Here is a 12,620-nt window from a genome sequence, read left to right on the forward strand (position 1 = left end):
GGGATATGTTGGTGTTATACAGATGGTCAGCTCCTGAGGAACCAAGTGTTGTTTTCTTGTCCAGGTGTGGTTGTTCTCTATCATGCACAGGCCTTGCTCACTGTGCAGAATGAAGAACTCTGAACTTGCCAGTCTTTGCTAGTTTGGTATTGTTTCAATGTTTTTTCAACCGTTGTGATTTATTTCAAGAAGAGTTCTTTGACGTAAATAAAAATGACAGGTGTCTCTGTATTGTTTTTCTGTATACATAAATATATGTATACATAAATATATGTATTTATATTATATAAATATATATAATATTTATTTATATTTATTTATATGTATAGAAATAAAATTTTAAAAAAATGCTTTGTCTCCCTCAAGCAGAACGTTTTAGCCATTTATACGTGATAAATGAGGATATAGTAATTTAAATCAAGAATAGGTTGGTGGTTGTTAACATACATGTGCACAACTGCTTTTCAAAAGCCAGGATCTCTGGCTTTGACAATGAAACTCTATACTTCCATAAGAGCTCATCTGACTCCTGTTGAAGCCTGACTCCTGTGAATGTGCTGGTTATGTTGAAAAGTTGACCTACACTACACTACTTTTTTTTTCTTTCCTGAAATAAGTGAAACTCCACCAAAACAATTTTTATAAGATGTTTTATCTTTATTTTGGTCAAAAATAGTGAAATATGCAGAATATTTGTTTGTAAACTTTCTTTTTGAGTTAGTATTTTACCTGACAGTCCAATGGCTATTGATTTGAAATTGCTAATCACATCCTTTGCTTTTAAGAAAAAATAAAGAAAGGGTGAAGGAACACTCACTTCTCGTTGCCTTTTTTATGCTTAAAGGACAGCAATGGTAATCTGGAGCTGGCTGTAGCTTTTCTCACTGCGAAGAATGCCAAGGTTCCCCAGCTAGAGGAGGCAACTTACTACCAAACAGCCCTTCCTGGGAATGACAGATACATCAGCGTGGGCAGCCAGGCAGACACCAGTAGGTATTTTTTCTTTTCATAAGTTTAGTTTAAAGGCATGGGAAAGAAAACCTTGCTCGTGAAATAAAACCTTAAAAGTGTTAATCTGCAGATAATTCTAACTTATCAATTCTTAGATTATTGTGTATTCTCTTTTTTTCTTATTTCAGCGGGGTTTGTTGTTCTTGTTGTGGCGGGTTTTTTGTTTTGGGCTTGTTTTTTTTTTTTTGAGCTTCCTTTAGATATTGCCTTTACATGTATGTATGGTACTGATCAAAGGGTGAATAACTGGGCTTTCTGTCCTTTTTTTTCCCTTCTCCACCCCCTCCTATATTACAGGTTTTCTTTTGGGGTCATGCAGTAAATAATTTAAGGCAAAAGCTGAGTACTACTCTGTCAAAACAAAATTGGAGAAGACTCTGTCATTGTTTGTCTTAATATGGTAAAAGCTGAATATTCTTAAGAGTAGCTTCTCTCTGACAGGAATTACTTTCGCAAAGGGAGAAGTGGGAATTTAAGTGTGAATTTTGTACTAAGAAAGTAGTTATTTTATCTATGAAATTAGCATTAAATGTACCTAATTTTAAACAATTTCATTTAGTTTATGCAGGAGCTCCCCAAACTGCATTTCTCTAAGTCTTGCAGGCTCTAATCCTCTGCTTTAGTGTGTAGTTATTTTTATGGGGAGAAAAAAAAAAGTGTTCTGCTAATAAATATAAGAAATAAAAGAAGTAAAGAAGTAGAAGTAGAAAGTCAAAGTTAACAAAAGGAAGTTTTGTAGTGGGATTGATATCTGTAAAATCCAAGTTCCTTGATGCTATAGTTGCTTTACACCATTTGCAATGCAGGTGGAGAACAATTTAATTATATATCAATTCTTTGGCCATATATGTAGTACATCTATGTATATTTTATTAAACCAGTAGAATGATGTAGTGCTTTCTGCAGTAGGATTTTTCTTCCCCCTTTGTTTTGGTTCATGGTGGCTTCAGTGTCAAGAAGTTTAGTTAGATCTCCTTAGTGATTGTACAACTATCTTTTGTCTGTAGAACCTTGACATGAACTTTTTAAACTTTTTTTTTTTTTTTTAATTAGAGATGAGTTTATTCTCAGCATGTCCAATCTGAAAACCGTATTTAAATCCTTGGTATTATTAGCAACCCTGTATAAAATGTCCTCAGTGCATTATAGGTAGCTGTGTTATCTATGCACTAAGTTGTGGTGAGTGGCTGGGGTTTTTTGTTTGTTTTTGCTTTTCACTCCTTTGGAAAGAAAACACATACAACCTTCTTTGTGTGTCTAGTTTTCAGTGTCAGAAAATTGCCACTGAGGAAATGAAGGCTATTAAGAACAAACTCACCACTGTGTCATAGTTTCTAGTACTGACAACCTACTATGGCAGTGGAACAGTAAGCTGGATTCTCTTGGAGTCTGTGTTTAATTAGATTTGATAGCAATCCCATTAATAGAAGTATTTAGTTTTGCTGTCACTTACTGTGCTGTACAACCTTACTGAAGAAATGAGGGGACAAAGGATATGAATCAAACTTGCAAGAGGCCACATTACCCATGGCAGAGGGTCAATCTGAAAAGAGTAGGTCTTGAGTTGTACATTCCAAGGTGAGTTTCAGGATTCTCTTCTCTTCTCTGGAGGGCTGAATGCAGATTCCTTACAATTACACAGCACGACAAGTCAGTAATCAAGAAACACCAACTGCTGTGGGGAAAAGTAGGATTTTAAATTATTTTTTTTTAACATCTTTAGTGTCTGGTCAGGTCCTTAGTGGCTTGATGAGATGAAAGCCCTTGGCCATTCTTTGCTGTTTTAGTTAGACTGAAAACACAGTATGAGATAAAGGCATCTTTGTGAACTTTTCATCATACTGGAGGACTTACAAGGCAAGAACTGAACACCTACAGCAGAACAAAAGCCTAAACCAGTGTGATCATGGAGCTCTCCCAGGCTCCTGCAGAGATCTAGTGAATGCTTCTGGAAGAAACCTACACTTTCCTTGGAATGTGCTTGCCTGTAATTATTTGGATTCTAGATTTTAAAAACACAGTGCACCTAAAAGGCCAAGTCTCAGGGCCTGTGTTAGTGAACAGTGTTGTGTAAAGGAGTGTGAAGGAGCTCCTTCACTTGTGAGGAGAGAATGGAAGGGTGGGCACAGGATGGAAAACCTTCAGCAGATGGCTTTGACCATCATCACTCTCTTCTGCCAAAGAACACTTATTAGCAGTTCTCAGTGGTTATGCTGAGTTGCTGACAGGATCTTGTCTCTCAAATTTGACTCCCTTTATTATCCCCACATAGGTATAATTACGTGAATTAATTATGACTCACCCTTACTGTTCCTTACTGCTTAACTGCATCTATGTGTTTGGAATTTGGGATGTTAAAGAGTCACTTAGCTTTAAAGCATCCAAAGTTAAAGCATCCAAACTGGGACTGAGAAAGTCACAGATAAATACCAGAGCTGTCTTGTATGCCACAGAAAACCTCCAGCCATTTCCAAAGGCTGTTGAATGTATTCCTTGCATAAAGATAGGTCAGATGTGTTCTGTGAGCTTGACTGACTACATTTCTTTGACATGATTACTTAGTTAAGGGGTAAAAGGAAAATGTTAATGTGTACCAGAACAGCCAGAATTGTGCACTGGCTCTTCCCAAAGTGACAGTGGTCATAAGTGGTTTGAGAGTTGCATCCTGGATGGTAGGAGGTGTAAGGAAACCTGGTTTGTCTTGTTAGCAAACACAGCATTTTAGCAGCTGTAAAAAAAGAATAGGTTTTCATTAAATCTACTCCATCTGTTAAAGAAAGACTGACTTGCATGATCAGTGTTACTTATTATGCTTGCCTTTTTGTCCTCATTTGCACCTGCAAATGTAGTATTTTCACTATCAACAATAATGCAAGCTTAATCTGATCCTTTTGCAAAGGTGGTTTTAACATTTTGACTTTTTTTTCCTTCCTGCACTCTGTGAAGAGAAAGTGCTTAAGCATTAGGCTTGCAATGTACAGATGTGCACCTTTTAGCCTAAGGTAATTTTAACATTCCACATGGTGGAGGAAATCCTAGGCATTATACTTAAAGAAAAACAAAAGAAGTTTAGTAGTACTTCCAAATAGTTTCACTTTATTTATTTCTCTACAAACCTTTTTATTCCCATTTGAAGTAATTTTGTGTATTTTTATCTATGGCTGTGCAACAGAACTTTTGGATTGCTAAGAATGTATCCATTTTCTTGTTATTATTGAAGGAACTTGAAGAACCCAGGATTAAAGGAAGGAACAGAATGAAGAGATGTGTTTTGGAAGTTATGTTCCAAGGAAACAGCTGTCAGGCCAAATTCTCTCCTTCTCTTCTTTTGAAAGCTCAGATATTTCTCATTAGGACTGAATTATTAGTCTTCACAATTGTATGTTCCATAGCCAAAACAAAAGATTTCCAGCCCTTTTATAAGGGCATATTACAGTGTAACTATGAAATGCCACACACAGGAATTTGAGGATTGTAGATTTCATGGAGTTTGGCTTTTTGTATGTTCCTGCTCTTACTTTGAGCCTTTGTGTATATTTCAGAAGTCACTCAGTCAGCCCTTTCCAGTGAGGTAGAATTTAGACCCAGCGGTACCTAAATCCTTCTGAAATGGTGTTTATAAAAAATTTCTTACTGTCCCATTCTAGAGACTCTGAAAAGTTTATAGGGTAATTTCTTTTGGAGCTTCACTGTCCCTCCTTAGACTCCTAGTGTCTTGCCTAAATCCATTTTGCTTCAGGTTAAGTCCTTTACTCCTTATGTGCCCCCTGTGGAAATTATAGTACATTTTCATTCCTTTTATCTCAGATGAAGCACTGTGTGCTCGAAGACAGTGTATCAAAAGACTTCTCTCACATCTAAAGGAAACAGCCTAAATTCCTTTCAAATATTTGGATGCATTTCCTATACCTATTGTCATTTCTTTTCTTCTCATCTAGGCCTTCTTTAGTATGCTTTTTTTCCTGAGCCGTGGCACTCAAAACAATAATGAAGACATCAGCTTAGTTCTTAATAAAAAATAGGTGAATCTCTATAAATAACCACGTAGTACTCTGACAAAAGTGTAACACTTCCTATTTTCTTCAGTGCTGTGATGATGTGAATTGCAGATTGAACATGAGTCGACTGTAGCTCCTGGATCCTTCTTGGCACAGGTCCTAGTCAGTCCTCATTCTCTAGCTGTTCATATATTGTTTCTGGGAGTCAAATTTGACGGTGGCTTCTTCTGTCACCTTGCCTAACTCAGCCATTGCTATGTGTCTTAATGACATTTTTTTCTATTTCAAGGATTATTTGGGTCATCTCCATCCAAGTTCCTGGGAGTTCTGCCAGCTTGGTCTGTCAAAGTCCCTGCTTCAAAATGTCGGGAGTCTTGTACCTTGAGGTCCTCTTTTCGTCTTACAGATTCACTTGTTGCTTTGGGCCATGATTGCCTCTCTCCTTCCCCATCAGTGTGGTAGTCATTGGTTTAAGGTGTTATGATTCTAGGATGTTGTAGATATAGCTGAGATGAGGGGCTGTGGGATAGTGGTGGCCAGTATTTACAAGCCCCTGCACCAGTACAGCAGATTGAGTTGGCTGAATTGCTGCAGGGGTGCTGGGTCCTCTCTCCTCATCCAGTTTTAACCAAAATTGACATATACAGCCACCTAATTCCTTTAAATCTTTGTGTAGGAGCCTGAGACTACTGTGACTTTAACATCACAGAGTCAGTGGCAGTGTATAGGATCTTACTTACCTGCGCTTGTAATGAATAAACCATATGTAGTCTCAACTCCTCTTTAAAAATTTTTATATTGTTGATGGAATGTTGCTGCTGGATTTTCATATTTGGCACTACTCTATTGAACCCATCAAGGCTGCCTCTTCATCTTTTATCCCTGTACCAGCTGTTGCATCACTGTGGATGTTTACTGCCTGTCTCTGAGTTCAATTGCCACTTCTGATCTGTCCCTCATGCTGAGTTTCCCAGCCTACTTAAGTTTGAAGTTCCTACTCTCTGCCTCCTCCTCGTCTAAGTACAAGTCAACAACACAGTAATTATTTTAATGACCTAGGCAATAACCAAGTTAGAACCATTTATTTAGATGATGATAGAAACTTCTGAAGTAAACAGATTAATAAGCTTTTTTAAAAAGAGGAAGATCTATGAGGATAGATAGATGCAATGTGTGCATTTATTATACATACACTAGTATATTTTGTCCCAGATTTCAGTATACAACTTAAAATTGTTTTGTAGAATTACAAACAATGTCAAACACTCTTAATCTTAAGTATCAGTAGGACACATTATTATATTATAATAATGTTGTAAACCAAGACTATATTTCTTAGTAAAACAGATGATTAATTATGAATGCTAATTTTCTTTGAATAAACACTTGTTAAGCCAGACTGTGTTGATGAGCATCTTCATTCATGGAGAATTTTTTCATAAACAAACTTTATTTACTAGCCACAGCCTGGTTAAGAATGTTTGCAATTTTTAAGGCTATTTGACAATAAAGTTATAAGTATCTTTATGAGGATGAGCCAGTCAGAATGGAAGTGTTCTGTGAGCTAAGTGAGAGGAGTATTACAAAACTGGCATGTGTAAATTGAAGCCAGGTCACTAAATTTGGACAAGTGGTATTATTCTTAGACCTTTTAGGAAATGCATCCTTCAGCCTAACACAGAAAAATACTTGTGTGTCTGATAAATACCTGGAGTAAAAGTCATCTTTTTTGTTTTTCTTCAAGCTTGCACTTAAAAACAGAGAAATCTGTTGGTCAAATATGAAACTTCAGCAGCTCAGTTTCATGAATGAGTTCTACTACTAACAGCTGTAACATTGACATCCCCATGCAGGAATTTATAAAGTATGAAGATGTTTTAAAACAGAAATGAAGAAAGAAAGAAAACGACATGAATTTAATGTATTATATGTACACTTACATGGTGTATAACAATCTTGCAAAATGTGGAGGCAAGGTAATATATATAAAAACATATATATTTGATTTTTTAGAACAAAGAGTTTAGTCTCAGACTTAATCTTTTTTTATGACTTCTACTGAAGTCTTCTTTATCATCTTGTATTTAGGATTTAAGTCATATGTGAGGTGTTGCAGCTTGAATGAGTTACTGTGACAGCTGTAAATACATTAGCTTAAATGTCAAAACCATTTTTATTTTACATTTGCTATGAACTAAAAGCTTGCATGAAGTAGGTTACCATGGATGAGCTGATACTTTTGAATGTGTTTTTTGACATAAGTTATGCTAGGTAAACCCTCTGTAAACCCTCACATGTAGTGGGAATATCTGGCAGCATGCCTTCAATCTACTGTCTTTTTTTCACGCAGAGCAGGAGTAATGTGCAAATAGAAAATTTCTAAAGAGAATCCTGTGCATGCCAAAAATAAACTTCCATGCCAGTACAAACTCTTTTGGCTCATCTGCTTTTGGAAAGCAAACAGAGGTAAAAGATTTGGGGTTTTAATATTAAAATCACGTAATCACTGGTATATGAATGGTGATAAACTTCTAAACACTTAAGGTGGTGGCAAAGATAAGTAAAAATTAGAGGGCTAGGGAGTTGCAAAGAAGTTTACAATTTTAATGGAAGTGTGAGTTGGAGTTGATCCAGATAGATTTTTGTATAATGGGGGAGGTTCCATTAAATACATCTTTTCAACTACATTAAGAGTTCTTTCCTAGAAAATAGTCCCCATATAGAGTAGCTGACTTCTTAATCTAACTTTCTTTACTCTCATGTAAAGATGTCATCACTCTTACCTGACTACAGGCTTGCTCAAGGAACATCCCTCTCTGTAAGGAAGTGGCCAGAGCAATCCCATCCTTGTCCATCAGCATGTGACCACTGTTCCTACTCTGAGAAATAAAGCTTGGCTCCAGGGAAGATGAGGTGCTACATGTGGCTCCTTGTAAATGTGCAGAAAATACAAGACAAGCACCACATTTTAGAGCATAATATAGGTAGTGTGTGTGTGTGGTGAGGGGATCCTCTCATTTCTGACTACCTTTGTAGTCTTCTTCTGCTGTCAGGCTGTAGGACAGAGCCAGGTTTGCATGTGACTCAGACTGAGGTGGTATTTTAGCCCAAATTATGTTGTTCTCAGCATGGCAGCATATTTATCAAAACTTCTTGGGGGGAGACTTCTGCTGCTGGTGGTTGTAATTGCTTTAGTACTTCTGAAGGAGAGTTTCAGGCATCTGAGATGAAGTATACTTCAGTTGTGCTGGAAGATGTGAGCTGACTGTAGATAGCCTAAGAATAAAAGTAGAAAGTGCTGCTTTTATAGCAATGGTGTTTTTCCATACTTCTAGATCATGACAGATTGCCCAGTGTACTCTGCAGGTAAGAGTGTTCTCATTGAAAGCCCACTAAATAAAGTAGAATTTCAACCATTATTTGGAGCAAACAGAGCTGATAAAACTAGGTTTTGAAGATGCTGGTGTTAACAGAAAAATTTCTTCCCAGTTTCTTTCTGGTTTTAGCTTTCTGCAAGGACAGGTCATCCCATTTTCTGTTCATGCATGACTATGGCAATGATTTTTGTATACTAAGTTTAGTGTTTTGTTCTGATCCAATGAGAAGCATCCCAGAAAAGGAAGCCCAGGGGAACAGGGGAAGCTTCAGTCCCTGCAGTGGGCCAGCCCATGCAGGAGAAAAGTCAGAACGTAGACAGACAAGCTCTTTGGAGTAATTGGGTTAGCTTATGGAAGGAGGAACAATGACAGGCTTCTTGTCTCTCTCTGTGTGCAGTTGCCAGTTTCAAATCTGTATCTCTTCATCCCAGAGCCTTTCGGCTTCTAATGGCTAAACCCCAGGCTGGAGACAAATCCCGTTCATAACTCTTTGGGTAAACTTTGCTTTAGAAGAGGGAGACTCAAACTGGCCAATGCTCCATGTGCGTGTCTGTCTGTGTGATATTGCATGCAAAATTTCACACTTTTCCTTTCTTTCTGTCTATCTGACTTGGAAAATGAGACTTCTGACCCTTGAAATGGTGATAACCAGTGACCTTGACTTTTTTGAAGGTCTCGTGCAGCTGATGGACATTTCTGTAGACTCTGGCTGCTCTAAAAGCTTGGCTGTGCCTGACGGGGACATGATTTGTGTGCAGTAGGATCCCACCTGAATTGGGAGCAGGGGTGTTGTTGCTGCCCTCAGGAAATAAGGAAGTTTATGGGGGATATCAGTCTTTGATCCATTGTATAATAAGAGCTGGTGAGGAAGGCAGAAGTAGAGCTGTTTTCAGTCAGTAGTCCATCCAGTATTTCCCATGTATTCAAGTATGGATCCTCATTCTGTCTCCAGTATTTTTTTTTCATGTTGAGATGTGATACTTTCAGTAGATGGAATCAAATCTAAATATGTTCAGAAAAGGAATGCACAAACAGGATAGAAAATAATTAGGTTGAGTAAGGAACTCTCCCACTTGTTATGAAACTGTGAAAGTATTTGGCTCACCAGGGTACAAAAATATGTGTAGAATTTGGGGCAGAGTTGGGAAAACTCCATTACATGCTCCTTCATGAGGAGGAAAGTCAACTATGCTCAGTTAAAGTCTCCTTTTAAAATAAGGTCTTCTTCATCCTGTGTTTCCTGAAGCAACTGATCTCAGTAGCTGAAGTAATGCATTTGAGTGTATTGCTTTAAGAAGGCTTTCAGAAAACATGGATTCCTAAATTTTTCCCATAGCTTTGTGAAACTTAAGAACATTAGGAGCAAGGAGAACTACAGCCCATCATATCAAGAGTGAGCTGCTGAGGTTTTTATCTGGCTTGGAGGTAGAAGGGAGCTGTTAACAGGGTTAGTGGTTGGAAGAGCCTAGGGCACAGGAGGGATGGTCTGGAATGGTGCAATCCACGTGGGCTCTCTCCTCTACAGTAAGACTTACCTTTCATTCTGTTTCACTTTTAATTTTGAGAAAGATAGTTTTGCTTTTCAGATGTGATTGATCTCACTGGAGATGATAAAGATGATCTTCAGAGGGCAATTGCCTTGAGTTTGGAGGAATCAAACAGGGCATTCAGGGAGACTGGAATAACAGATGAGGAACAAGCCATTAGCAGGTAAACAACCAATTTATATAAAGCAGAAATTAAATTAAAGAGTTGGAAATTGGCCTGTATTGCTTTTTTTAAACTTTTAACAAATAATAATTTGTTTACTTTTACTTGTGCTACTGATATGCCTGGCTTCAGGATGCTGCTTTAATGTATTGTATGTTCTACACTGGAAAATAGTCTATTATGTGTGGACTAGGATTTAATAGTATGTTTCATATATATGTATTTCTTTAAATATGGAGGAAGTGGATGGAGATAGAGAATGTGTGGTCATATTTAAATAGGACCTAAACCCTAAAGAAGTTTCTCTTGTGTACCAGGTCAAAAGCAACAAAACCAAATATAATTAAGAAGCTAATAAATGTCCTATTTTACTCAGTGTTCACTTTACAATATTATTATTTATTAATTTTTCATTTTCTTCCCTCTGTGCTGAGGCAGTGGGAAGAAGGAGGGAGTGGGTATTAACATTATGACTTGAGGATACTAAAGAGCTGCTGCTCTAATTTAGCAGATAAAGAATGTTATTAACCTATTTAACAAATAAGATTTATAGGCTTTGAGTGAAGTTCTGGATTTAAAGTTTTGCAAACTTAACTCTCTCAGTTTGGGTGTGATAAGAGTCTTTGAGCTAACTTTCGACCAGATTTTATGATAACTTTCTTACAATGTATGTGTTTTGGTAATGTTGATACAATTATTAAATATTTGGGACTTGAACTAAGCCTGGGTGTAGGGTTGTGTGGGAGGGATGTTGTTTCTTTTTTTTTCCATCTGTAACTGGCCTTGGGAGGAATGCTGAGTTTTTCATTTGTGGCTGGCCTTGTTCTAAGGGAAATAGGCAATGGTTTGATCCTTGATGAGAGGTAGAGTACTGCCTCCTTGTAAAAGACCAATTTTATAAAAAAATAATTTAGATGGGGGACATTAACCACAATAATTCTTTTTCTCAGTTCATTGTGTTTGACAGGCCAAATAACTTATTAGAAAATTCCATCTCTGAGAATCTGCATATTTTATTGCTTTATTTGTATTACTTTATCAACAGTCATTTTCTTTTCCCTTTTGAAAAATAAATATGCTAATTATGAGAATAAACATATCCTTCTGCCCCCCTCCCCCCCCCCGTCCCCATTTGTGATAAAAGCCATCTTGTTATATGAATATAAGAAAAAATATTTTAGGAGGAAAGGGTAGGATGAAAGGGATTTATATTTTCATTTACAACTGGAAGAAGCATTTAAGAGGTTGTTTTTTATAAAACTTCAGTATGTGCATGTGCACAAGAGGATGGTGGAAGTTCTGTCCATTTTTTTTTTTTTTCAGAAGATCAGCTCTTGCACGTTCCTTTTTGAAGGGTAGAATTGTTGTAATTATGGAGTTGTGATTTTGACAGGCACTCAGAAAGATGGACCTATTTCTGGAGGTGGAAAATTTTCTCCCTCTTTTTCTTTACCCAAGCCCTGACTGCTTCTGCTGTACTCGATTCTTGGGAGCCTTGAAGATTTAGGATTTTTGGTGTAGACTTTGTTTTTTCACTTTGGAAGCTAAAAACCCCTTTTAGGTCCTATCTTCTTAGCCCATAACTTAGTATTTTAAATACTTTCTACTTAAATTACAGTGTATATTTTTCTGGCTACAGAAAATAACAAAGGATGCCTTTTTTCTCTATGTACAAAGACATCTAGACAATCTCTTTGGTTATTCATAGAGAAAATGTTGGTCTTATGCAATAGAGACTTGCATCTAATGGCAAAATTGCCATTAGCATAGTAGCATGTGCAGTGTCAAATGAGCTTGTTGCAGGTCATATCCCCCTTGGTGCACTGCACCACATTTTCTATGCTTGCTGGAGGGTTCTTTGGACCATTTGTTTCACAAATTCGTTTCACAAAGCTAGATAAAAATATTCACTGAAGGGTCCATAGTATTTCATGAGTCAAGGAAGGGAATGGGACTTTGTTTGTGAATGGAGACAGAGAAAATGAGGATCTTGAAAGTTTTGACAGCATTGAGACATTAGATCAACTCAGTAGTGTAGCAAGAAGCACCCTGAGCTGATGGCAAATTATGTCAACACTGAACAAATACAGGAAGTTCAGAATTCTTGATCCGAACTGTTCCATCAATTTCCTTAAGGACAGAACTTCAGCCTGGTTTTATTACCAAAAAAACCAAAACAAACCACCCCACTTTGTAGTTAACACCCTACAGAAGAATGTTGGCATTCTAATAGAAAGTGCAGGATCTGTGAAGAACTTCTCAAAACAAAAAGTGGAATGCTGTGGTTGTAAATGAGTCAAGCTACAGCCATTTACTTTTGATTTTCTAGGTAAAACAAGAAGCAGAAATCAAATAGAAGGCCAATAATAAGCAAATTTAAACTGTGGAAATGTTTAATTTTTTAAAAATGTAGGCTATGTGCATATTTAAATAGTTTTTGCTGTGGTGGATATTTTTTTCAAAGGTATTTGTAGTGGTTTGGAACCTAATTTGCGCAGATTTTGTTAGGGTTTCCAAGGGAGAA

At 37.1% G+C, this 12,620-nt stretch overlaps 1 protein-coding gene across 2 annotated transcripts in view; it reads left to right on the forward strand.

Moving 5' to 3' along the window:
• USP25 (ubiquitin specific peptidase 25) overlaps nucleotides 1-12,620 on the forward strand; it is an 87,597-nt gene that overhangs the window by 19,824 nt on the left and 55,153 nt on the right. For both annotated transcript variants that reach the window (XM_066340662.1, XM_066340663.1), the window contains exons 3-4: nucleotides 845-989; nucleotides 9,973-10,096. In XM_066340662.1, the coding sequence (XP_066196759.1) occupies nucleotides 845-989; nucleotides 9,973-10,096 (269 nt within the window). The remainder of the gene's footprint in view (nucleotides 1-844; nucleotides 990-9,972; nucleotides 10,097-12,620) is intronic.

This window comes from Sylvia atricapilla, chromosome 2 (genome assembly GCF_009819655.1).
Source record: "Sylvia atricapilla isolate bSylAtr1 chromosome 2, bSylAtr1.pri, whole genome shotgun sequence".
NCBI classification, from domain to species: Eukaryota; Metazoa; Chordata; class Aves; order Passeriformes; family Sylviidae; genus Sylvia; species Sylvia atricapilla.